The sequence below is a fragment of the Mustela lutreola genome, chromosome 8 (assembly GCF_030435805.1).
Source record: "Mustela lutreola isolate mMusLut2 chromosome 8, mMusLut2.pri, whole genome shotgun sequence".
In the NCBI taxonomy this organism is placed as follows: Eukaryota; Metazoa; Chordata; class Mammalia; order Carnivora; family Mustelidae; genus Mustela; species Mustela lutreola.
The window spans coordinates 41,927,160-41,954,457 of NC_081297.1; the positions used below are offsets into that span (position 1 = coordinate 41,927,160).

At 45.7% G+C, this 27,298-nt stretch overlaps 1 protein-coding gene across 10 annotated transcripts in view; it reads left to right on the forward strand.

Moving 5' to 3' along the window:
• The window catches only part of ADA2 (adenosine deaminase 2), a 39,319-nt gene extending 14,417 nt beyond the window's left edge, over positions 1-24,902 (forward strand). For 4 of the 10 annotated variants that reach the window (XM_059184337.1, XM_059184339.1, XM_059184343.1 and 1 more), the window contains 8 exons: positions 2,987-3,114; positions 4,758-4,848; positions 5,994-6,102; positions 9,943-10,100; positions 10,678-10,880; positions 11,139-11,234; positions 19,982-20,140; positions 20,432-20,789. In XM_059184337.1, the coding sequence (XP_059040320.1) occupies positions 2,987-3,114; positions 4,758-4,848; positions 5,994-6,102; positions 9,943-10,100; positions 10,678-10,880; positions 11,139-11,234; positions 19,982-20,099 (903 nt within the window). In that variant the 3' untranslated portion in view covers positions 20,100-20,140; positions 20,432-20,789. Of the gene's footprint in view, positions 1-2,986; positions 3,115-4,757; positions 4,849-5,993; positions 6,103-9,942; positions 10,101-10,677; positions 10,881-11,138; positions 13,000-19,977; positions 20,141-20,431; positions 20,790-24,280 lie in introns of those variants that run through there. The other 6 variants (XR_009356578.1, XR_009356577.1, XM_059184338.1 and 3 more) reach the window with 6 other exon arrangements.
• Positions 24,903-27,298: the final 2,396 nt, after the last annotated feature.

Genomic DNA, 27,298 nt, shown 5'->3' on the forward strand with positions numbered 1-27,298 from the left:
TCAAAAATTTTGGAGGATCCCGAAGAACTTTGTTTATATGGATTATATCTACTCTTTGCTGTATAATCCAGCCTGTGTTAAAAATTTAACTGAGAAAATTTCAAAACACAAGACTGCACAAGCACATAACCCATTATTTGTCAGAGAAATATTGTCACATATGATACAACTTCCAGAAAATTTATGCGCACTCGTGAGAGAATGAGAATGAAAAAGACATAATATGTTAAAACTTTTATAAAAAGAGTTTTTAATTTTGCAGATTGCCTAGAAAAGTCTACGGGACCCACAGGGGTTCCCTTACTACACTTTGAGTACTGCTGGGGTACGGGATATAGGTTCTTTGAGCATCAAAGATGTGAAGATTCTAACAGAGCACCTGGAAGTTTGTTGAAGCTTTTTTTTTCTTTTTTAAAAAGATATTATTTATTTGACAGAGAGAGAGATCACAAGTAGGCAGAGAAAGAGGGGGAAGCAGACTCCCTGCTGAGCAGAGAGCCCAATGTGGGGCTTGATCCTAAAACCCTAAGATCATGACCTGAGCCAAAGGCAGAGGCTTAACTCACTGAGCCACCCAGGTGCCCCATGTTGAAGCTTTGATCAGCGGCAGGAAGAGTTCTCTTTTAAAAAATCCTTGGTAAGGGTCGCCTGGGTAGCTTAGTTGTTAGGCCTTCAGCTCCAGTCATGGTCCTGGGGTCCTGGGATCTAGCCCTGCATTGGGCTCTCTGCTCAGCCAGAAGCCTGCTTCTCTCTCTTCCACTCCATCTGCTTGTGTTCCCTCTCTCGCTGTGTCTCTCTGTCAAATAAATTAATAATATCTTTAAAAAATAATAATAAAATAAAAAATGCTTGAGGAGAGGATGAAAGTAACTTTCCTTTACCCTCTTAAGGTTCTGTTTTGGGGGTCTGCAAATTAAACTGACAAAAGCCACATTAACAGGAGAAAAGTCATACACATTGTATTTGATGTTAAGGTTTAATTTTTGTGTGCATGGAGGTCTTGTAGAAAAAAGTGAGACCCAAAGAAGTGGGTAGAACAGAAGCTTATACATGATTTTAACCAGTGGTGATAAATTGTGGAGAAATGATAATACAAAGGAAAAGGGGTTTGGGTTTCTGGGGCAGTAAATTGTGGTGAGGGAAATATATGGGGGACACTCATAGAAGATAAGGGTTATAATAGTAAGGTTTGCTTATGCAGACTCCTCTAGGTGCTGACCTTCTGTCTCCAGTGATAAGCCTTGTTCTTCTGGTATGGGAGATAGGAGGGGGAGCACCTTCACCAGCAACTGTTGGTCCTGCCTGTAGGCAGATAGGAGGAGGGCAAAGAGCTCTGTGTTTGCTGCTTAATTGCTTTCCACTCAAAGTAATCCTTATGCAAAAGGAGCGTATTTTAGGGTGGCATACTCTGATCCCCTTTGGTAACAATATTAATAGTAGTAACAGGCTATACTAGATACTGAGTTAGCAGTTTCTAAGATTCTGTCCTCTGGAAAGTTCTGGCAGCTCAGCTCTAACCTTCAGTAAGCCTGAGAATGTCCACTCCTAGGCCAAGCAGTCAGGGAAGGCCCACCTGCCATTACCAAGCCCAGTTGGCTGAGGCAGCCTTGTGGCGGATTGCGTGAGAGGCCAGGCTTCACTGGGGCAGCAGCAGAGGAAACCAAAGAGCCAAGGCCAATGGGGCCGAGAGAAGGGGCTAGAAAGAGCTGCCCATCCACCCCACTTCCCCCAAGCCAGGCTGCAAAATAGGACCCCTGGAGGTGAAAAAGAGCCAAGAGGCTGCTCTGTGGGCCTGGGGAGAAGAGGGTGCTGGGGAGGCTGCCCCAAGACAGAAGGCAACACCTCGGGGTACAGGTAGGAGGGAAAAGGGAGGCCCTGTGGGCTGGCGAGAGTGAGCAAGTGACTGGCTGGGCAATGAGCAGAGCTTCCTGGACACGACCAGCTCCAGGATATCAGACCCCAGGGAGGGAAAAGGACTTTTCTCCTGCAGGTTGTGGACTTCCATGACTTCCATTCTGTCTCTCTGCCTGTTAGCCTCTGCTCCCTGACCCTGCAGGTCTGGCTCCCTGTAGGGCCACTGCTTCGCACACAGGCCTAGCAATACTTCAGTGCCAGTTCCCCTAGAAAGCGTCTCTGACCCTACCCAGTTCAAAGGAAGCCCCTTTCCTTCTGAGGTCCTGTAAACCTCTATTTAGCACTTAATTCTTCCTGCTTTATATCATAAATATGGACAGAGCCTGTTTCCACTAAATCGGGAACTCCTTAAGGGCAGGAGGCATCTTGTCTTACTAGCATTTGTCTACCCCTCCAGGACCTAGCCTTGTTCCTTGCCCATGGCAGGTTTTTAACTGATGTTCATGGAAATGACTTCTGCATATTACTTCTTCCCATCTTCTCTCGCTCCACAATCTCTTGGGAAAAAACTCCCACATCCTGTCCTGACCCTGAACTGCCAATCACTGCAGGGGTGAGAGCTGACCCAGTGGCAGGGGAGGGCAGAGGGAGCTTCAGGGGACATGTCCACACCAACGCTCTCTGGCCTCTCAGTGGGTTTCATGAGGCCCAACCTCCAAAGAGGGGACTTCTTTCTACCCATTCCTTCCCCTTTGCCTTACCCACTGTCCATTGCTGGCTCTTCTCACTCTGCCCCTAACCATGTCCACCTCAGGGATGGGAAAGTGGGGAGATGAAGTGGGTGCTGTCCCCCGCTGACCTGTTATTCATTCATTACACACATGCCTATCGAGCACTAGGCACTGTTCCAGGTGCGAGGACCCAGCAATGAAAGAGACAGGCAGATAGCCCACTTTGTGGTGTTCAAGAGCATTATCCCAGATAGGACTAGGACTTCTGAGAAATGTCAGAGACTGTTGAAGGCACTAGGCAAGGAAATTGAAAAGTCCAACGTGGTTTTAGAGATTATTGGCAATGAGAATGAAGTTTTGCTCACCTTTGATGTCTGATCATGACCATGCTTCCTTCCCAGGTATATGAACTGAATGGGACCATCCATAACCAAGAGTGGTCAGTGAGGACTTACAGAGAAGTGGCTTATATGTTTGCGAAAAAGCATCCTGGATTTATTGGAATCAAACTCATTTATTCAGATCGCAGGTGAGAGAGGACATGGGTGAAGTGCAGGGTTTGGGAGCATAGGATGCAGACAGAGCCACTAGGAAGAGAGGGGAGGAGAGAGGGAAAAAGAGGGAGGCTGGCATCAGAGACCTACACCCTGTGCCAAAGAACCATGGACTCAGTGGGTACATTCATGCATGGGTGCAAACATCTACCTCTAAAGTCACTTCTAGTTCGAATCTTTGCCACTGAGCTTAAATGAAGACCTATGGCAATTTTCCTTATTAATTCTAGGCCCCATGTTGGCCTGGGATATGTTCTGGCCTATGTGTTCAGATAACTGGCTCATTTCCTTGTTTCAGTTTGCCTCTGGGGTTCTGCTTAATGTCATCCGTGGGTGATGGCTGTGTGCAAGGCCTTGACTGGTGACCCAACCCTGAGGGACCGCTATCTCAGAGTCTGTGTGTAGACACCCCACAGGAGCATGTATGTGGGACCTGGTAGCATGAACAAGGACCCACTCTTCCCCCAAGCAAGCACAGAAAGCTTTAAAGCTGAATTTTCCTATTGATTATACTGAAGGACAGCTGTTTCCTCCTGTCAGAGGGCCACCAGTCTGAGGCCTGTGACTGTGCACTGGGCTGGAGATGCGGGGTTCTCAAATGCAGACCACATGGAATCAGGACTCTCCTCCATTTGCTCAGCTTACCCTAGAGGCTGGGCTCTGGGGGGCAGTCAGACTCCTCCCCACCCCATCCCCGCTGAATCCCCTTCCCTCTTTGTGAGGGCTGGGAGTGGGGGCATGCATGAGCGGAGCTAGTCATTCGGGATGGAGCTGGCAGGCTGGGGCCCCACTGGTTCCCCGCAGAGGCAACCTGGGAGCCGATGGCAGGAGGATGCGAGGGCTGGGCTGCAGCTGATCGGTCCTCCGTCTTCCCTTAGAGCTCTGCAGGAGAGGGAGTGAGCAATGTGGCGTAGGGGGCAGGAGAAATTTAGGCCCACAGAAATTTTGTCACTGAGGGACAAGTGAGCCAGCTGTTGTGCAGAGACCTTTGTCCTGTCACAGAAATGTACCAGACTTTTCCCTTCAGTGCTTCTGTTGTCTCGTTGTTTGCCTCATCCTTTTCCTGGACTGGAACAAAGAGGGTGCGAAGAGAAGACAGAAGTTCGGTCATAGGGTTTCTGGAGTGCCCAGGGCCTTGCTGAATTAATTGGGGGCAAAGGACCTATCATTGCCAGGTCCTGCTGACCTGATGGGGACTTGGTCATCTATTGCATTTCCTAGGTGCCCAGTGGACAGAGAGCCAGGCTCTGTACTGCACCCGCTTCCAGGAGCCATCCTCTCAGGGAGGCAGGGCAAGTTTTGGACAAGGCCTCTTTGCTTCATCCGAATGTAGATAATGAAGCATATGCCATGGGTCTTGCCTTTCAGACACTGTGGGTCATCCTGGAGCAAGCCAGAGTCCTCGATAGGGTTGAGTTTGGGTGAAGCATCTCTCAGAGGTAGCCCCTGGCAGGAGTCACGATGGCCTAGTCAGGAGAGGGTCACATGGGCGATGGGGAGCGGTTGCTGAGTACCCTGACCCGGCCCAGGTCCAAGCACTGGCAGAGCCACTCTGGGGTACACAGCAGCACCAACGCCAAGTCACGCTGTTGCCCCTGCTTCTCTCTCTCTCTCGCAGATTAAAAAATGTGTCCTTCATCATGAAATCCGTCCAAACAGCTATGATGCTTCGGGCCACATTCCCCAGGATGGTGGCAGGCTTTGACCTGGTAACGGACTGCATGACGAAGCTGTCTGAGAGCAGGGCCCTGCAGGCAGCTCTTCCCGTAGGCCTTGTTGGCTCCCATGGAAGCACTCTGTAGAGGCACAGGCCTGGCCAGAGTTTAGCACTGACCTTCTCTGGGGGCCTGTAGTCACAAGAGAAAGGGGAGCAGAAAGGGCCAGAAGGCTGAAAGGGGGAGTTGCAGAATAAGGAGAATTCAAGGAGGTTGGGCAGGAATGGTGGGCTTACTCCCATTCCCCTGCCCTCCGCCCTTTTTCTAGCCCACGTTGCCCACCCACGGCTGGCTCTTAAAACCAGAGCACATGGCAGGGGAGTGTAAGAGGAGGACTGGAAGCAGAGATGGGGCTAGCCTTGGGCAAAACTGTCCTCTGCCCCTCCACCAAATAAAATCCATCACCAGGTTCTGCCAGCCAGGGCACGCTTCCCAGAGGACAACTCATTAAATCTTGTTAGGGAAGGTCAAGTAGTTTGAACTAACTGGCTAAAAGGTGCTCCTGACTCCCTCTTACAGAATCTGTACATTTTACCTGAGTCTATGCTTAAGCTCCTGTTTTCAGACCATCCAGAGCTCAGGAATGGATTTCAAAGACTGATTTTGTTTGGACCCGGGATGCCCTCCTGGGATCCCTGGGGGTTGCTCAAAGGGTCTGGCCTCTCCTGAATGGGGCAGAAGGCCCTCTCATCTCACCTCTTCCCTCTGCGTGCAGCACGGACAAAGGAGGCTGGGAAAGAGCACCTCTAGTATAGACCTTCCAGAACAGTCCCTACAAGGGCTGTAATGGACAAGCCCTAGAGGGAAATTAGGGTTGGAAGGGGGCTAGGTAGTTGTTCAAAGGGATCTACTCACAAGTTCCAGCTCTATTGCGAGCCTGCACTCCATTCTACTACGTTGAATATCCGCATTTGACTTATTATAAAAATGTGTCTTTGTCTGCCCCCCCCCCCAACAAATTAAAATCAGCATTCTGAAGGAGATATGCTTGTTATCCTAAGGCGCACTTCCTCTTGGCACATAGCTACAAAGCCCTGGGGGTATGTGTGGTTTAGTTTGAGAAGTATAATTTTGTTGTAGTGACAGCTGAGGCATGGACCAAGCAGATGGCTCCATGTCCCCTCCTCTCTGTCCTGCAGGTGGGGCGTGAGGACACTGGCCATACCTTGTATGACTACAGGAAGGCTTTGATGATACCCACCTTGCAGGGCATTAAACTGCCTTACTTTTTCCATGCTGGAGAGACAGGTGAGCCATCTGAAGACAAGCAGAACAAAGGAGGTGATGGATAGGAGGGTGGCTCCTCATTCAAGAGAACTGATAGAATTCTGGGGCAGTATTAGTATTATTGATAGTCTTTTTGTGGCACTTGTTAATTTCATATGCATTATTTCACTTAATCCTAATGGCAACCCCTGGAGAAGGAATAACAATGATAATAACAGTATCTTTACATACATTCTTTCTTTCTTTCTTTCTTTTTAAAGATTTATTTATTTATTTTTTTGTTTGACAGAGATCACAAGCAGGCAGAGAGACAGGCAGATGGAGAAGGAGGGGAAGCAGGCTCTCTGCTGAGCAGAACCCCGATGCAGGGCTCCATCCCAGGATCCTGGGATCACGACCCGAGCCGAAAAGGCAGAGGCTTTAACCCACTGAGCCACCCAGGCGCCTCTATTTCTTTTTTCTTTTCTTAAAGATTTTATTTATTTATTTGACAGACCAAGATCACAAGTAGGCAGAGAGGCAGGCACAGAGAGAGGCAAAAGCAGGCTCCCTGCTGAGCAGAGAAGCCAACATGGGGCTCGATCCCAGGACCCCAGGATCATGACCTGAACTGAAGGCAGAGGCTTTAACCACTGAGCCACTTAGGTGCCCCTTCTTTTCTTTTCTTTTCTTTTCTTTTTTTTTTTTTTTTTAAGATTTTATTTATTTATTTGACAGAGAGAGTATGCAAGTAGGGAGAGCAGCAGGCAGAGGGGCAGGGAAAAGCAGGCCCCCTGAAGAGAAGGGAGCCCAATGTGGGGCTCGATCCCAGGACCCTGAGATCATGAACTGAGCCAAAGGCAGATGCTTAACCTACTGAGCCACATAGGTGCCCCACATGTATTATTTCTAATTTTCACCCTGGTCCTGCTGGGAAGGTGTTTTTAATCCCTATTTTATTTTATTTAAAAGATTTATTTCTTTGGGTGGGAGAGGCAAAGGGAGAGGGAGAGAGAATCTCAAGCAGACTCCCCGCTGAATGCAGAGCTGGACAGCAGGTACCATCTCAAGACCCTGAGATCATGACCCTGAGATCATGACCTGAGCTGAAATCAAGAGTAGGGTGCTTATCCAACTGAGCCACCCAGGCACCCTTCCCATTTTATAGGTGAAAAGCCCAAGTCTCCAAACACAGAGTGGTTGGTCCAAAGGTAAGGAGCTGGTCATTAGTGGAGTTTAAATTTGAGCCCTTTCTGATGATCTCCATTTTATAATGAGCAAATTGTGCTTAAGAAATTAATGCACTCGTCCAAAATCACACAGGAGTCTAGAACCAGGCCTGCACTAGTAGCTAGGAGGCTCTGTCCACACTTGTCAGTGCTGAACAGGAGACCCCACCCAGCTCAAGCCGTCCCCACTGCTATTGTTTCTGAAATGCCATTAGCCTAGCCACAGCTTTGTTCCCCAAAGCTCACTCTACAGGCTCATGGGTCATCTCTGAGACCTTCCCATTTTACAGTCCTTAAAATATGTAAACCCTAAGCCAAGGGAATCCCAGATCATGGCTGCAATTCCAGGTCAAAATGAGGATGTCAGGAGGAAAACTTGCTGCTGTGTCTCACCTGGTGTCCCTGAGTGCCTTAGGCACCTGTCATCCTTAGAAGTGAAGAGTAGTGGGGGCTTGAATTTCACAACCAGGCTCAACCCTTCGTTTATCACACCACCTCTCAGAGGAAGGGTCCGTGTGCATTAATCTCTTTTTCCCTGACATTTTAAGTCATTTGGATCCAATTTAGATCAGATTTGTAGGAGATTTGAAGAATTGTTTGTGGGGATGTGATAAGGGCTATGGGTTGTTAACCGTTAAGAGCTTGTGGTCTAGTTGGAAAAACCATACTTACCTGTGTGAAATAATTTCAACAGTATGAAACACTGTACCAGGATCTAACCACATTCTAAGATGCATGGCCCTAAGAGAGGATTTTGCCAGGAGAAATACAGGGTATTAATACTATTACCAAGAGTCATGTTCTTATTTTTAAAAAGGAAGAGGGGCACCTGGGTGGCTCAGTGGGTTAAGCCTCTGCCTTCGGCTCAGGTCATGATCTCAGGGTTCTGGGATGGAGCCCTACATCGGGCTCTCTGCTCAGCAGGGAGCCTGCTTCCTCTTCTTTCTCTGCTTGCCTCTCTGCCTACTTGTGATCTCTATCTGTTAAGCAAATAAATAAAATTTAAAAAAAATTAAAAAAGAAGAGGGGTGCCTGTGTGGCTCAGTTGGTTAAGCATCTGCCTTTAGCTCAGGTCATGATCCCAGAGTCCTGGGATTGAGCCCCATGTTGGGCTCCCCACTCAGCGGAGCCTGCTTTTCCCTCGCCCTCTACCACTCCCCCTTCTCATGTGTTCTCTTTTTCTCTCAAATAAATAAATAAAATCTTTCAAAAAATTAAATAAAATAAAACAAAAGTGATCTGGGGTGCCTGGGTGGCTCAGTCAGTTAAGCACCTGCCTTTGGCTCAGGTCATGATCCTGGAGTCCCAGGATCGAGTCCTGCATCAGGCTCGCTGCTCAGTGGGCAGGGAGTCTGCTTCTCCCTTTCCCTCTTTTCTTCTCCTGGCTTATCCTCACTCTCTCTCTCTCAAATAAATAAATAAGTTATTCTTAAAAAGGATTTATTGGGGTGCCTGGGTGTCTCAATGGGTTAAAGCCTCTGCCTTCAGCTCATGTCATGATCCCAGGGTCCCGGAATTAAACCCCGAATCGGGCTCTCTGCTTAGCAGGGAGCCTGCTTCCCCCTCTCTCTCTCTGCCTGCCTCTCTGCCTACCTGTGATCTCTGTCTGTGAAATAAATAAATAAAATCTTTAAAAAAATAAAAAATAATTTAAAAAACCTAGAATTTTCATATTTTACATGTAGATCAGTTAGAATGCTTTTGGCTTCCAGGAATGGAATATGCACATTTAATAGGTTTTGCAACAAGGTAATCTATTTTGGATCATGTTTTGGACCCCGAGATCATATTCTGAGCCAAAGGTAATCACTTAACCGACTGAGTCACCTATTATTTTACATAATAAGTGACCTCTGCTTTCCTCTTCAAATCCAGGGGTTCACTGTACTTGGTTGTCAGATAGTCAAGTTACATTTAGGTGTAACCAATTCAGTGAAGCAAGAATCAAGATATTTGCTCCAGGGCATCTCTTTTATCAGGGAAGAAGCCCAAGAGCTCTCCACCAATTACCTTCCATGCCAGCGTTAGGACTATTCTAGCTGCAAGGGAAGCCAGCAGAGTCAGGACCTGTAATTTTCACCCTCCAAAGAAAGCCCTGCCGGCAAGAAAGATACAGTGGGGCTGGCTGGTAAATAAGCAGTACCTGCCACCACCTTGCTGGTCATTGTGATCTTGTAGTCGATGTTGCAGTTCGAATTGGTGAAGATACAAATTGAGTAGGTACATCCAAGTAATTATATGGAGAGTTTGCAACACATTATTGTAAAGATAATAAACAAAGTTCCCAAGAAATCGCTCTTGAAACAAACAAATGGAAAGAAAGAAGATAGACTGTGGAGTCAGACAGACCAAGGTTCGAAACCTAGTAATACTTAATTGAGTACACTCCTTCAATTTATAAAGTCTGTTTAATTTTCAACTTCCTCATCTGGTATATACATACATAAAATAAAGGCTTTTATTACCTTTTGCTAGCATTGTTACCAAGAAAATTGTGTGTGTGTGTGTGTGTGTGTGTGTGTATGCGCGCGCGCACGCACACTTGTGCATGCACATTTGTGTGTTCTTTTTCTTGCTTGGGGATTGGAAGTGTTTATCTGAGTATGGTCTATGGGCCAGATCCATTTGACTAAAAACTATCCCTTTCCCCCAGACTGGCAGGGTACTTCCATAGATAGAAATCTTCTGGATGCTCTAATACTGAACTCTACCAGGATTGGCCATGGATTTGCTTTGACCAAACACCCAGCAGTCTGGGCTGACTCCTGGAAGAAGAACATCCCCATGGAAGTCTGTCCCATCTCCAACCAGGTATGTGTGATCCATGCGACCAACCCTCCAATCTCAGCCTCTGTTCTGATTTCCCAAACTCTTTCCTGTATAATTTCTTGCTCCTCAGCTCACCTGTTTTTGGTATTCCTCCACTGTCTCACTCCGATTAGTAAGTTATTTAGGAATGGCCTCTTGCCTAACCCATTCATAACAATGAGGCAGCAGTGAGGGTCCCCAGTGGTGTGGAATTTTGGGCAAAGCTATAGACAAAGCTAAAGGGACAGTGAGGAAGCCTAGTGAAGTGGGAGGGGCTATGGGATACTGCTGTTTTCACAGTTGCTTGGGGTTCTTGTGCACCTGTCTATCTTCCTGTGTTCAGGAGAGCAGCTCTGAGCCAGACCAAGAGAGAGACCAAATGTTTGTGGTGGTAAAGAAACCTGGAAAAAATTAGGAAGAACACAAGGCCTGGCTCTATTTCTGTGTTGTGCCCAGAAGTCATTCCAGTAGTCAGGGATGATGAGGGTAAGAAAGGAGCTGGTTATCCTCAGGGTCTTGCCTCTCTTGGGACAGCTCTTTTTATGGTCAAAGTTTGTCCTCCTTTGCCTCTTATTGGCAGGTTCTGAAACTGGTGTCTGACTTGAGAAATCACCCTGCTGCTGTTCTGATGGCCACTGGGTACCCCATGGTGATTAGCTCTGATGACCCAGCTGTCTTTGGTGCCAAAGGCTTATCCTATGATTTCTATGAGGCCTTCATGGGCATTGGGGGAATGGCAGCTGATCTGAGGACCCTTAAACAGCTGGCTATGAACTCTATCAAGTGAGTATCTTGTGTACTTCCCAGATCCCCAACTCCCTCTTCTGCCCTATGACTTGTGTTTATCTCTCTTAGAGTTTTGGGGAAGAGGTCTGGAAGGTTTTTTATGGTTTTTTGCTTGCTTGTTTGTTTGTTTTTTACATTGCCTCTGTTTCCTTATTGCTCTTGGACTGGGGAGAAATGTGCTCTGCAAACATCTGAGACCCCCTCAGCTTTTCCCTCAGCTTTTCTCTCCTGACCTGAGTGCCTTTTCTCTTGTAGGTTCAGCACCTTGTTGGATACTGAGAAAAAGGCTGCCATGAAAACCTGGGAGGAAAGATGGACTAAGTTTGTAGCCGACCTGGCTAGGAGGCCAAAGTGAGAAGATAGCCATTTATTACCCTGTTCCTCTGCTTCCCTCTGCAAGCTGTTTTCACCTTCTATCATTCATTCTTGAACCCACTCCAGTATAGTTTCTACCTCCATTTCTTTTTTATTTTATTTTATTTGATGGGGTGGGTGGGGGGGCACAAGCAGAGGGAGTAGGAGAGGGAGAAGCAGGCTTCCCACTGAGCAGGGAACCCGATGTGGGACTCCATCCTAGGACCCTGGGATCATGACCTGAGACGAAGGCAGACACTTAATGACTGAGCCCCCCAGGTGCCCCTTTATCTTTATCAAAACTGACTTGTCATCAATGGTCTCTACATTGCTTGACCTCTCAGAAACACTCAAACAGTCTACCAAACTAATCTTTTTGAAATATTCTTTTCTCTCAACCTCAGTGACATCAACTCTTTTGGTTTCTCCTTTCTCTCTGGCAGTTGCTCCCAGGGTCCCTTTTCCAGATGCTCTTCTCTCTCAGATCTCTGTGTTGCATTTCCTTGGGGCTTAGTTTTGCCTCTCCTCTGTTATGTCTCTGCTTCTCTCTTCTTCTCTCTCACTCTATAGTCTTTTCCTAGATAGTCTCATCCACTCCTTCGCTTTTAAATACCATTTATTTGCTGATGATTCCCAATATATTTATTCACTTGGAAGGGTCACAAGAATTTCAGAAACCTACTGTGTGCAATTCTGAACTCACAATCTCTTCCCTTTCAACTTTTTCCTGGACTTTCTCATCTTGGTAAATGGGACCTCCTTCCATTCCACCCAGCTTCTCTACGTAGAATTTTTCAGTGAATTTCTTGATACTGTTCTCTCCACTTGGTCCCTACATCCAAATGTATCTTGAATCCTCCACGTATCTCTATCTCTATTGCTATTGGCTGAGTTCAAGCCACTATCACTTCTTGTCTGAGTTATAATAGCCTCTTAATTGATCTCTTCTTTCTTTTCTTTCTTTCTTTTTTTTTTTTTTTGCCTTCTTCCTTTCAATTTTTGCAAAGCAATGACTTTTTTTTTTTTTAAGATTTTATTTACTTGACAGAGATCACAGGTAGGGAGAGAGGCAGGCAGAGAGAGAGGAGGAAGCAGGCTCCCTGCTGAGCAGAAAGCCTGACTCAGGCTCGATCCCAGGACTCTGGGATCATGACCTGATCCAAAGGCAGAGGCTTTAACCCACTGAGCCACCCAAGAGCCCCCAGAGCAATGACTTTTTAAAAATTAAATTAAATCACCTTACTCCATTGCTTACAAGTCAGTGCACTTATGAAAATTCAAATGTTTCAGCAGGGCACATAGCTTCCTTTTTAACCTGAATCCCTTCCAGCATCATCCTACTCCGGTCCCTCTGATTGTACCAGATTCTGGCCACACTGGTCCTTTGTTTCTCAAATATCTTGAACTCTATGCTGCATCAGAGTCTTCTCCCATTCTCTCTGCCTGGGATATTCTTTCTTTCCACTTTATCTAACTAACTCCTGCTCATCCTTCAGGGTTCACCTTTAATGTCACTGTCTCAGAGAAGTTTTCTAGACCCCTAACATATTAATATCTCTCATGGCACCTTGCTTTTCCCCTTCATGACTCTTACTGTAATTTGTAATTATATATTTATTTCTGTGTTTATAGTCTCCCTCCCTTAGACTGTAAACTCTGTGTAGGCAGGTACTAATGATTGTTTCATGCACACTGTGAACCCAGAGCCTAGCTCCATGCCCCAAACCTGGTCAGTACTCAATAAAAGATAAGTTGAATGAAATGGGTATAACTTGTAGGTATTGAGCTGGTTGCTTAAGCAGGAGGGAACAAAGCCAAGGCTCCCCTAAGAAAAGACCTCATGTGATCAAATTCTGGCACCTGGCCTGGTCTTCAGGAGAAGGAAAGCAAGACGCCAGCCTTGTCTTTACTTGACTAAAGGAGGTGAAGGAGGATGAAAGAATTCCTTAGATGTTGCAGGGGGATTCAAATGTCTTCTCATCCATCACCCATCACCTGCACCTGAGCTAAAAGGCAGCAGCCCACTGTCTCTTCATGAGTGGTTTATCACTGTTTGGTTCATGACATTGGAAAGAGTCTTGCTGATTAGGGATCCTCAACCACAGGCTCGTACCCAGATGGTACAAGATGATTTTTAAGATCCTGTCTAATTCTGACAGTCTTTGATTTATTGCCTTAGCCAATCCCATAATATAGGTCCCAACTCAGCTGACTTAAATTTAATAAATGGTGAAAGTGGAACGTAGCAGAATGGACTTCTGCAGCAAGTTGTCATGACTTAGAGTTCTCCCAGGAGTGTAAGGTCTCTGGCCTGGGCTTGGTGTGATCTCTGATTTGGCAAATTAAACCAGCTACTATTCTTGTCTTCATGCCTGGTTCAAGAGGCCAAGTCCTAACAGTGAACTAGAAACATCAACAGAACCAGATGCTAAGTTATGAAGATCTGAGAAACAGGTTGTAACCCCCTTGGAACTAAGTAATATTTCTGCCAGGAGTTGAGTCGTTAAATCTGATTTCACTTATTCCTCCTGTAGGACTTCCCAGAAGTTACCCTGACATATGTTTTTTGGGAGAACTCGTGTGTTAATTGAATTTTTGTAAATGAAATCATGCTGCACCTGGGGCCTTGCTACTTATTTAACGGAAATCTGAAGCAAAACCTTCTGTTAAACATATTTTGTAATTTGAATTATATAGTCTATATTTATTTATTTATTGGAATAAGGTTAAATGGTTTTTCCTTCTTTGTCAGGTGAATTGTCTGGTCTGGAAAAACGTAATGGCCAGGGACACCAAGAGTCCCTGACATGCCAGGCTTATTGTATAAGTCCCTATTATCTGGCCCCTAATGAATGCCCCAGTCTAGCTCCATCCTGGAACTTTTCATCAGCTGGCATAGCTCCCAGGGAAGGACAGGGAGACTTCTTAAACTGAGGGAATGTTGTTGGAGATGCAAATCATCCTGTTTCCCAGCAGGTGAGAATTTGGGATCCAGCCTTAGGGAAAACCATGGAACATTTTTCTTTTTATCTTGAAGTAATGAAGGTTTCAACCTTCAGAAAACTCACAACAATAGTACAAAGAACTCTAACATACTCCTTGTCTAGGTTCGCCAATTATTGACATTTACAACATTTGCTATACCCTTCTCTCTGCATATATATCTGTATCTCTTGTTTTAAAATTAACATATAATGTATTATTTGTTTCAGGGGTGCAGGTCTGTGATTCATTAGTCTTACACAATTCACAGCACTGTCCCCATAGTGCATACCCTCCCCAGTGTCCATCACACAGCCACCCCCTCCCTCCTACCCCCCAAGCAGCCCTCAGTTTGTTTCCTGAGATTAAGTCTCTTATGGTTTGTCTCTGTATCTCTTTCAATGTCTGCATAATAGATCCTATTTTTTCTAACCAATTGAGACCTAAGATAGCATTATGGCCCATTACTTGTAAACACTGCCATGCACATTTACCAAAGATGGTGTCATTCTCCTATGTAATCACAGTATAACCACCCAAAGTAGGAAATTAACATTGATTAGATAATACCATCCGGCTCTGGCCCTTCTGGGCATATTTCTTTTCTGGCCCAGAAAGATCTTAAAGACTGAACCCAGGATCACATATTACACTTAGTTTTGCTCTCTCTTGTCTCTCTACTCTGGGACAGTTCATCAGTCTTCCTTGTCTTTTGTGACCTTGACATTTTTGAAGAGTACAAACAATTATTTGGTAGAGTGTGTCTCATTTCACGTCTATGTAATGTTTCCTTCTGAAGAGATTCCAATTTATACATTTTCAGGGGAAAGGCCTCAGAAGGGATGCTTTGTCCTTTGTGCATCACATGGGGCGGGGGTGGGAGGTGGGGCAGGGCACATGGATCATGGCCTGCTGGAGGCCGTCTGCACTAGCAAGCAACAAATAGTCACCTGCTGTGAAACCAACGGTGGTCTGAAATCGGTCTTTGTGGCATTTTGAATAACTTTTTTTTTTTTTAAGATTTTATTTATTTGACAGAGAATCCAAGCAGTGGGAGTGGGAGAGGGAGAAGCAGGCTCCCCGTCAAGCAGGGAACTCCATGTGGGACTCCATCCCAGGGCCCTGGGATCATGACTTGAACCAAAGGCAGACAATGACTGAGCCACCCAGGCACCCCTATAACTGTTTTTTGTTTCTTTTTTTTTAAATGTTAGCTCTATCACTAGGGTCCATGGATTCTGATTCTTTTCAATGGACTCTACTCGAACACTATCATTATTTCTTTTAAGATGCTCACACTGGGGCGCCTGGGTGGCTCAGTGGGTTAAGCCGCTGCCTTCGGCTCAGGTCATGATCTCAGAGTCCTGGGATCAAGTCCCACATCGGGCTCTCTGCTCAGCGGAGAGCCTGCTTCCCTCTCTCTCTCTCTGCCTGCCTCTCCATCTACTTGTGATTTCTCTCTGTCAAATAAATAAATAAAATCTTTAAAAAAAAAAAAAAAAAAAAGATGCTCACACTGTTCCAGCTTAACTCTGTTAAGCTGGCTCCTGTGACTGATAAATTCTTAAAATTTTTGAGAACTTCCTTATTTTTTGACACAATTAAATATCCTACGTTCATTTGTACTTTCCTCATCTCATACTGGACATGAGCTCTTCTCCAAAGAACTCTGGTTCCTTGGTTAGAAAACCTTGACCTGGGCGCCTGGGTGGCTCAGTGGGTTAAGCCGCTGCCTTCGGCTCGGGTCATGATCTCAGGGTCCTGGGATCGAGTGCCACATCGGGCTCTCTGCTCAGCAGGGAGCCTGTTTCCTCCTCTCTCTCTCTGCCTGCCTCTCTGTCTACTTGTGATCTCTCTCTGTCAAATAAATAAATAAAATCTTTAAAAAAAAAAAAAAAAAAAGAAAACCTTGACCTGAGCATTAGATGTGCTGCTGTGTGTATAAACATACATAAATGTAATTTATATATGTGCATATGTGACTATAACTTATATTGTTAAAAAGAAAACCACACTCCCAAAATGATGTCACTTAGGATAAGTTACCAAACTGGGGCCTAATACCTAATCTAACCGCATTTTCAACGCCCCCCCCAACCCTGGAAATGTAAGTCTTAACTGGTCAGTCAGGAATTTTCTAATCAGTACCAGTAAGATAATCTACCACACAGGCCCTCTCCATCTCCCAAAGATGAGGTCATCCACCTAATAAGAGCCTATGCCCTTCACCCTAAGGGGAGATGACCTTGCCTGGACTTATCTTTTCTTTTGCTAATAACTTCTTACCCCATCACCCCACTGTCGTTCCTTTTTTTTTTTTTTTGAAGATTTTATTTATTTATTTGACAGAGACACAGACAGAGAGGGAACACAAGCAGGGGAAGCAGGAGAGGGAGAAGTAGGCTTCGGGCTGAGCAGGGAGTCTGATGTGGGGCTCCATCCCAGGACCCCAGGATCATGACCTAAACCCAAGGCAGCTGCTTAACTACTGAACCATTCAGGTGCCGTTTACCTTGCCCCCACCCCTGCGTACCTTGCCCCCACCCCTGTCACCCCCTTTCCTATGAAAACCTTCCATTTTATAGGGCTCTTCTACTTGCTAGTTGGGATACTGCCTGATTCTGTGAGTCACTTAATAAAGCCAATTAGATCTTTGTATTTACTCAGTTGAATTTTTGTTTGTTAACTGTATATATTAGAACACATATATTTATACATATACATTAATATCTATTTCCAAATTTATCTATGTATATTAAAAAACCATGAGTTTGCAGGGTGCCTGGTTGACTCAGTTGGTAGAGCCTGTGACTCTTGATCTTGGGATCATGAATTCAAGCCCCATGTTGGACCTGGAGCTTACTTTAAAAAAGTGAACAAACATAAGTTTACACCCGTATCTCCCATTCCATTCAATACCATGGGTTTATTCCAGCCTCAGCTCTTCCCATATCTAACTCTGTTCCCCAGCTGTGAGAAACCTGACTCCTGCTACCCCCGATGCATCTTCCTAGTTCCTGATTCCCTGGGCATGTGGTCCCTCCTTACCTCCCACTAACACCGATTCCTCTGGCCCTGCAGGTCCCTCTGGTTCATGGGAAGGGAGGGGATGAACTCAGGGAAGGGAAGAGAAATGAGGGGAAGGGGAGAGGAGGGGAAGGGAGGGGAGGAAAGGGGAAAAGATTAGGAAGAAGGAGAGAAGCAGGCAGGCCTTGTAGAGTTTGAAGAGATCTCTAGAAGGGAACAGATTCACTGGTGGTACTGAAGCTCTCCTTTCAGGGCCTTGCACATGCATGGACCTCTTCTAAGAGAACCCATGGAGTAGTAATTTAAAATATTTTTTCTTAAAAAAATAAAAAATTAAAAAAAATACTTTAAGAGGGTCCTTCAAATATGTATAAGCCTCAGGGTTCCACAAAATCTGGATCTGGGTCTTGCTCTAGCTCAGCTCTTCATCTGGAAGATTCAGTTGGTTAAGTGTACCTTCGGCTCAGGTCATAATCGCCAGGGCGCTGGGATTGAGCCCCACGGCAGGGTCCCTGCTCAGTGGGGAGCCTGCTTCTCCCTCTCCCTCTGTGATCTCTCTCACAAACAAACAAACAAACAATTTTTTTTAAAAGAAGATTTTATTTATTTGACAGACAGAGATCACAAGTAGGCAGAGAGGCAGGCAGAGAGGGAGGGAAGCAGGCTCCCCGCTGAGCAGAGAGCCTGATGCGGGGCTTGATCCCAGGACCCTGGGACCAAGACCTGAGCCAAAAGCAGAGGCTTTAACCCACTGAGCCACCCAGGCGCCCCCAAACAAGTTTTTTTAAAAAAAGGAAAACAAGGGGAATGTATGTTGGCTGATAAGACTAGCAAACTGGAGATAAGTGTTACAGGGTCTCCGCTTGGAAGGGATCCTGAAAGCTATGTAAACCATAGCCGCTTCTGGAAGAGCCACCCAAAGAATCAGGAAGATGTGCCTGCTTGATTTTTAAAGCTCACCAGAACAGAATTCTGTAAACTGCCCCAGCCACCCAGTCCAGAATCACAGAGTGTCCCTTTCCACAAGTTTGAGATTTTGTGTGACTGCTGGGATCCTTGCCTCTCCCAAGACTCCGTCATTGGGGAACTGGATATATAGAACTGTATCCACAGACCAACAGTAAGTTAGCATGCTGGCTTATAAATATTGTTTCCCATACGTAGTATGTTCTTTATATAGTAGTTACCCTAAAAATGACTTAACCTTCTTGGTCCTTTCTTCTCTGTGCAGAAAGGGGGTAAATGGAAGGGGGTGGCTGGCAGAGCTGTTGGGGTATCTGGGAGCCCAGTGGGGACAGGGAGCAGTTTCCAGCTGGCTTTCCGGGGATGGGGGCCACATCCTGAGTACTCAATGCTTACATGTAATGGTGTGCAGGGTGAGGACCAGAGCTGCTGAGTTTCAGTGTATCTCAGCTTTCAGCCGAAAACCTCTTCCTCCTCCACCTTCAGGGTGGCCTGGATCCAGTCCAAAGGGACCTTGCCTGGGGACTGGCCAGAGATCATACGTAAGGCAGATGAGGTCTGTCCTGGTCCAGCCAGATCTTCCCAGGACTAAGGCCCTTCTGGGGCAGGGAAGGGTAGAAGACTGGAATTTTTAGAGTCATCGCATACTGGAGCTGGGAGAGGCCTAAAGATCATCTTATCTAACTCTGTGTTAACAGAGGACTCACTTAAGGCCCAGAGAGGGTAAACAACTCTCTCAAGGTCACACAGTAGGTAACAGCAGGTTTCTAGATTCTTAGGTCGGGGTTCATACTACAACACAGGGCTGTTCTCTCTTCTTGTCTGAGGCACCTCTCAGTAACAGGTTTCCAGAAACTCCTGGCAGGCCTAGGTCAGTTCTCGACTCAGAGGGTGGAATTGGGCAACTGCAGCCTCCAACTCACCCTCAGACAAACTCTCCACCATTCCCTTTGCTTGATGAGGACAGAACCATTAGCCCTACTGGGAGCAGTGATCTTCCTCCTGGGACAGGCTGACCCCTCTTGTGACCCCTGGCTCTCCTTTGGCCGAGTTCCAGTCCCGGAAACCTGCTCAGTTTCCTGTCCCCTACCAGGAGAAATGGATCCTTGGCGTCTAGGGCCTTCTCTTTGTCGGGTTTGTCCAGGGTTTGTCCAGGGTCCCTGGGAAGGCAGAACTCAGGTCCTGGGAATCTCCGCCAGCCCCCACCCTCACCGCTCCCCAGCTTGCAGACAGCTGTGGTCCTCGGAGGCCCCCATGACTGCCATTTAGTGGGAAATGGCCCGAGACCGAAGCATGTGGAAAGCAAATGGCGATTAGTGTGAGACTGAGGATGGGAAGAAGGACCTTTCCTGGCGGGAACCTCGTTCTCTTCACCTGTGGCAAGGGGCAGGCTGACTGCGGCGTGCTGCTGACCCCTGGTGGCCACCCGCGGGACCAAAGAAATTTCTCCCGCAGCTCCATTCTCCTTTTCGTTCCCTTATCCTCTGCTGTCGCCTCCTGTCACTGCTGGGAGTAACACTTAAGACAATATGTAACATTTAATAATAATACTTTCTGATTGTAAAACATGCTTGTAGTAGCGAAATTTGTAAACTCCAAAAAGTAGAGATGAAACAAAAATTAACCATTTGGGGGCACCTGACTGGCTCAGTCAGAGGAGAGTGGATTCTTGATTTCTGGGTTCTGGGTTTGATCCCCAAGTGGGGTGTAGAGATTACTTAAATAAATGAAACTATTTTAAAAAAGATTTTATTTATTTATTTCACAGACAGAGAGAGAGAGAGAGCACACCAGCAGGCAGAGCAGCAGGCAGAGGGAGAGAGAGAAGCAGATTCCCTGTGGAACAAGGAGCCTGATGCGGGGCTGGATCTCAGGATCCTGAGATCATAACCTGAGCCAAAGGCAGCCACTTAACCCACTGAGCCACACAGGTAGCTCTACAGTTACTATTTTGCTCCATTCCCTACCCACAGTATAATAGTCCTCAAGGTCTCATCCCAGTTCCCTTCTTCTGCCTTACCTCTTGCCACTACTTTCCTCATATGCTTTGCTTTTAGCTGCCTCATTTTCCCCTCCCAGGTAGAAACGTCTGCTCTTGACTTTGGGCCATCCTGTATGTACAAATTTAGAGCACATAGTATAGGATGAGGGGGTAGTGCCATAATAATTTTAAAATTGTATTATATTTATTTATTAAAATATTTTATTTCTTTATTTGACAGAGAGAGTGAGTGAGCACAAGCAAGGGGAGCAGCAGAGTGAGAGGGAGAAGCAGGCTCTCCACTGATCAGGGAGCCCCAAGCAGGGCTCTATCCCAGGACCATGAGCCAAGCCAAAGGCAGACGCCCAACCAACTGAGCATCCCAGGCACCCCTAAATTTTATTGTATTTAAAATAAAAATTTTGAATAGTATACAATCATATTTTTAAAAAGAAAAAAATATGTGATAAGAACAGATTGGAAAGCCTTACGTCCATCCCAACTTCACCCCTTCCTCTTTCGCCCCCCACCTATTTTTCCCACAATAATTAGTAGTTTCTCGTGTTTCTTTGTGCAAAATAAACGACTGCAAATATGAATGTTCTGTTTTCCCTTTTCTGATACAAAAGACAGCATATTATGCATACTGTTCTGGATTTTGGTTTTTTTATTTAACAGTATGCCCTGGGAATCTTTCCATTTTGGGTTACAGAGAGTACTTCCTTTTTCTAACTCAGTGTTTCATTGTGGTAACATGCCATAGTTAACAAAGCCCCAACATTGGAAGGCATCTGGATAGCCTTCAAATATCCTTTATTATAAACACTGTTGCACTAGATTAAGTACCTGCTTTATTTGATGAATGAAGAAGAGGCCAAGTACCAAGAGCCTTGCAGACACTTCCCTGGGTTTATAGACTTGTGTCTTTCCGGATTCCTCCATGATGGCAGCTCAGGTGAGGCCCAGAGAAGGTGCTGTCATCACCTGTGCACTGGCTGATGGGAAGCAGGGTCTTCCTTTATAGGTCACAGGCTTGGTCCACGTAGATTAGAAATAGAAATGGAAAAAAGAACAATGTGCCAATGATATTTTTAAGGAACAATAAGGAATCACTTTCTTTACCTTTTCCTTTTCTCTTCTTTCTTTTCTTTCTTTCTTCCTTCCTTCCTTCCTTCCTTCTTTCTTTTTCTTTAAGATTTATTTATTTGAGAGAGAGAGAAAGAGAGAGAATGCCATTGGAGAGGGGCAGAGGGAGAGGGGGAGAGAATTTGAAGCAGCCTCCTCACTGAGCCTAGATCCTAACATGGGGCTCAAGCTCAGGACCCTGAGATCATGACCTGAGTCAAAACCAAGAGTCCCACGCTCAACTGACTGTGCTCCAATTTTCTTTTCTATCAGAGACAATTTTCTGTAGTACATAAGGGACTTTTGCAACACTGACTGTTCTGTAAAAGGGGTGGAGGGCTCAAGGAGTCGATGCCTTCTAGACTGTGAGCTCTGGTAATGGCCTTTTCCTGAAACTCTTTCTTTGCTTCCTTCAATCATCTCCTGATGCTTGGAGCTCATCTAAGTTTCCAGACCTCATTCAGAAAAGTCCTGCCCTCTTTACTCTTGAATAACTCACCTTGGGCTGAGAACAGAGTGCTGGTGCTCTAGCTCTAGTTCTGCCTCTATTCCCATTGTGTGTGTGTGTGTGTGTGTGTGTGTGTGTGTGTTCGCAAGCATTGTCACTAGAGGGTCTGGGCTGGGTGTTTTCTTAGGAACCTTTCTGGCTCTGATATTCTCTTCTTCATTGCTCTTCAGGAAAAGTTAACACTATAGGGAGAAACCACAGTCTATAGGAAGGCAATGGGCACAATGAATAAAGGGAGATATCATCCTTTGAAAGGATGGAAATATCATCCTTTGAAAAATCACACCCTGGGGTGCCTGCGTGGCTCAGTGGGTTAAAGCCTCTGCCTTCGGCTCAGGTCATGATACCAGGGTCCTGGGATCGAGCCCTGCATTGGGCTTTTTGCTCAGCAGGGAGCCCGCTTCCCCCTGCCCCCGCCCCCGGCTCTCTGCCTACTTGTGATCTCTCTGTCTGTCAAGTAAATAAATAAAATCTTTTTTTAAAGATAAATAAATAAAATCTTTTTTTAAAAAAGATTTTATTTATTTATTTGACAGAAAGAGAGAGAGAGAGACAGTGAGAGAAGGAACATAAGCAGGGGGAGTGGGAGACAGAGAACAGGGAGCCCGATGCGGGGCTCAATCCCAGGACCCTGGGATCATGAACTGAGCCAAAGGCAGATGTTTAATGACTGAGCCACCCAGGCACCCCAATAAATAAAATCATTTTAAAAAACCCCAGACCCTGAGTTAATCTTGGAAAGAAACATGGTGAGGGCAAGTTGGGCAACCATAGGACCTGGTGGTCTTGGATGAAGGCCTACTCCTTCTCTTCTGCTCTGTTTCAGGAGTAATATGGCAGAGACTGATGTTATCCCGTGGTCTATGTTACCCCTTTATACTTAGAAATAAAGATTTCTTTTTAAAATAAATAATAAATAAACTATTGGGACTGCATAAAAATAAAAAGCTTCTGCTGAGCAAAGAAAATTAGAATCAACAAACCTACTGAGTGGGAGAAGGTGTTTGTAAATGACATATCTGATAAAGGCTTAGTATCCAAAATATTAAAGAACTTAATACAACTCAACACCAAAAACCCAAATAATCCCATTAAAAATGGACAGGAGATGTGAACCAATCTCCAGAAGACATCCAGATGGCTGACGACACATGAAAAGATGATCAACATTTCTCATCGTTAGGAAATGCAGATCTATACTACAATATCACCTCACACCTGTCAGAATGAGTACAATTAACAATACAAGAAACAAGTGTTGGTAAGGATGTGGAGAAAAAGGAACCCTTGTGCGCTGTTGGTGGGAATGCAACTGGTGCAGCCACTGTGGAAAACAGTACAGAAAGGGACAACCAGGTGGCTCAGTTGGGTTAAGCATCTGCCTTTGGCTCAGGTCATGATGCTGACCTGATTAAAAAATATTTATTTTATTTTTTTTTAAAAGATTGATTGATTTATTTATTTATTTATTTATTTATTTATTTATTTATTTTTGAGAGCTTGAGAGATAGTGAGAAAGAGCACTAACAGGGTAGGAGGGAGAAGCAGGCTCCTGGCTGAGCCTGGAACTGGAGGTAGAGCTTGATCCCAGGGCTCTGGGATCATGACCTGAGCTGAAGGCAGATGCTTAACTGACTGAGCCATCCAGACGCTCCAGCAATAGTTCATTTTTGTTTTTGTTTCCCTTGCCCCAGAAGACCTATCTAGAAAAATACTGCTACTGCTGATGTCAGAGAAATTACTGCCTACACTTTCTTCTAGGATTTTTATGGTTTCAGATCTCACATTTAGATCTTTAATCCATTTTGAGTTGATTTTTGTATATAGTGTAAGAAAATGGTCCAGTTTTGGGGCAACTGGGTGGCTCAGTAGGTTGTCTGCCTTTGACTCAGGTCATGATCCCAGTGTCCTGGGATTGAGCCCCACCAAGGGCTCTCCACTCATTGGGGAGCCTACTTTTCCCTCTCCCTCTGCCTGCTGCTCTGCCTAGTTGTGGTCTCTGTCAAATAAATCGAGTTTAAAAAAAGAAAGAAAACGGTCCATTTTCATTCTTTTGCTTGTTGCTGTCCAGTTTCCCCAGCACCATTTGTTGAAGAGATTTTCTTTTTCCCATTGGATATTCTTTCCTGCTTTATCAAAGATTAATTGGCCATGTAATTGTGAGTTTATGTCTGGACTGTCTATTCTGTTTTATTGTGTCCACTTTTGTGCCAATACCATACTGTTTTGGTTACTGCCCTTTGTAGTATATCTTGAAATCTGAGACTGTGATACTTCCTGGTTTATTTTCTTTCCAGATCGCTTTGGCTATTCAGGATCAGAGTCTAGGGATTAAACTCTGCTTTGGGCTCCCTGCTCAGCAGGGGTCTGCTTCTCCCTCTGTCCTTCATCCTGTTCATGCTCTCTTTCAAATAAATAAATAAAATATATTTAAAAATTTTTTTATTTATTTGACAGAGAGAGCATAAGCAGAGGGAGAAGCAGCCAGAGGGAGAGAAAAAAGCAGACTTCCCACTGAGCAAGGAGCCTGATACAGGGCTTGATTCCGGGACTCTGGGATGTGACCTGAGCCAAAAGGAGACACTCAACCAACTGAGCCACCCAGGCACCCCTTGGTGGAGTCTTTAGTGTTTCCTGTATATAGTATCATATCATCTGCATATAGCGAAAGTTTTACTTTTCTTCTTACCAATTTGGATACCTTTTATTTCTTTTTGTTATCTATTTGCTGTGGCTAGGACTTCCAGTACTACATTGAATGAAAGTGGTAAGTGGACATTCTTGTCTTGTTCCTGATCTTAGGGGAAAATCTCTCTTTTTTTCACATTGTGAATGATGTTCACTGTGGGTTTTTCATATATGGTTCTTTTTATGTTGCAGTATGGTCCCTCTAAACCTACTTTGTTGAAAGTTTTTAGCATGAATAGATGTGCTACTTTGTCAAATGTTTTTTTCTGCATCTCTTGAAATGTCACTTTTTTTTTTTATCCTTTCTCTTATTGACATAATGTATCACACAAATGCACTTGCAAACATCAAACCACCCTCCCATCCCAAGAATAAATCCCACTCAACTGTGGCGAATGAGTTTTTTTAAAGTATTGTTGGATTCAATTTGCTAGTATTTTGTTGAGGAGTTTCACATCTATAGTCATCAGGGATATTGGCATGTAGTCCTGTCCTGTCCTGTCCTGTCCTTTTCTTCCCCTCCCCTTCCCCTCCTCCTTCCTTCCTTCCTTCCTTTCTTTCTTTCTTTCTCTCATGTCTCTATCTGATTTTGGTGTCAGGATAATACTGGCCTCTAGAGTAAATTTGGAAGTTATCCTTCCTCTTCTATTTTTTGGAATATTTTGAGAAATCTGGCAAATACATTTATGGCCATTACTTTAAGTCATCTGTCAGGCATATTACTTACCTTTGTTTCATTTACTCTCTTGTGATTTTGTCCTGTTCTTTCCTTTGGGATATATTCCTCTGTTTCCTCATTTTATCTAACTCTCTGTGTCTGTTTCTGTGTGTTAGGAAAGTCATCTATGTCTTCTGCTCTTGGAAGTAGTGGCCTTGTGAAGAAGTCTTATGTTCATAAACTGGCGCTTCAGGGGTGTTTCCTGTGTTTGTTGTGTGTACCCTGCTGTGTGGCTCAGAAACATTTGCCTTTAGTCCAGTCATCTGCTATGGCTCTGTTCACCTGTTGTAGGCAGGGTTTGGTCCCTGTGTTGTTAGTGGGCCAGTCCAGGGCCATCTTGGACTTGAGTTGGGTCAGACCAGACATTTGCCACAGCTGCTGGTATTCTTTTGGTGTTGTCCTCTGAGAAGCTTTCCTTGGTGGGCATGTCCTGCAGTCAGACTAGATGTCTGCCCAGCCCACTGCTGGGCTAGAAACTGGTGTGTGTGTGTGTGGTTTTCTTCCTCCTCCCTCAGGTAGTGGTCATATTGGGGTGGTGCTGGCCCTGTTGGGGCTGCTTGTACACTGCTGCGCTTGTGGTGCTGCTTTGGACAGACTCCTGTCAAGGGTGTGTTGGAGGGGACAGCTCTTCAGGAGAATGCAGGGACCGGGCATGTGGTGTCAGTGAGGTCCTAGCCAGTCAGCTGCTGGAGGGGACCTGTAGCCGCTGAGGAAAACTCCTGCTTAGGCTAGGTTGTTGGTGGTGGGTCTGTAGAAGAGGATAGGGGCACGTTAGCAAGTTAGATAGAGAATGTTGGCCCCACACAGGTTCCCACAGGTGTCCCTGTGTCTAGGCTGAGGCAGGGGAAGGAAATGGTGTCTGCCAGCTCTTTTATCCTGCGAGAAGTCTCCCAGCGATTCCTGCTCCTCCAGCACACACTCAGGTCAGTAAATATATCTTCCCATAAACTCCAGGCATTTTTCAAACTGCTGCTTCTATGCTACCTCTCAGTGGGGCTGTTTGTTGTACTGTCTCTTAAGGGCAAGGGGTCTACCCTCCTGGCTCTTCTAGAGCCAAACCCACGGAGTTTTAGTGTTCAGGTGTTAAGCCCCCCTGAGTGTTTGGGCGCCTCTTGTTTTCAAGGCTAAGGGTTATGAAGATTCATGTTCCCCTGTCGGCCCCCTATGCCTGGGATGCCCGGCTTAGGGATCTGCTTCTCTTTCTTCGGTGCCTGTTGCGTCCCTCCCTCCTGCAGATGGTCCCTGGGTCCATTTAGCTCCTGACCATGTCTCTACCCTTCTTATTCTCTTTGATGTGCTTCTTTTCTGCTGTGGGGAGTATATTCTGCCAGACTTCTTGTTGTTTTATGGGTTATTTATGCTGATACTGATGTTATCTAGTTGTGTCCACTGAATGAAGTGAGCCCAGGAGTATTCTTTAACATGTTCCTCTGGCCGGCATATTTCCTGCAAATTGGTAGTTGGAATTAGAGTCTTTTAAAAGTAATCTCTACACGTAATGTGGGGCTTGAACCCCTGACCCCAAGATCAAGAGTCACATGCACTACTGACTGAGCCAGACAGGCACTCAAGAGTCAGAGACCCAACTCAGAGTCTTGATAAGATGTAGGTGTAATTCTTCCCATAGGACTATTTCATTCCTACCTGTTACCAGTGAGGAGCAACCAGTCCTGACAGCCCATGGCCTGTCCATGGAGATGCAGAGGCAGTAACTAGTTGGAGATCCCTGGGTCAGAGCTTGGGGAGGGGCAGCTCCTCCATTTGCTCAGCTTCCTCAAGAGGCTGGGCTCTGGATGGTGGTCAGACTCCTCCCCACCCTATCCCCCCTGAATCCCCTTGCCTCCTTGTCAGGGCTGGGGGCTCCATAGGAGTGGGGGCTAGTCAGCTGGGATGGAGCTGGCAGAGTGGGGCCCCACTGGTTCCCTTCAGAAGCTCCCTGGGAGTCAGTGGCAGAAGGGTGTGAGGGCTGGGCTGCTATTGGCCAGCGTTCCCCTTAGGGCTTGGCAAGAGAGGGAACAGACAAGGAGCCATATTGGCAGGATCCTGTCGCCTCCCTGACCCAGAAGTTC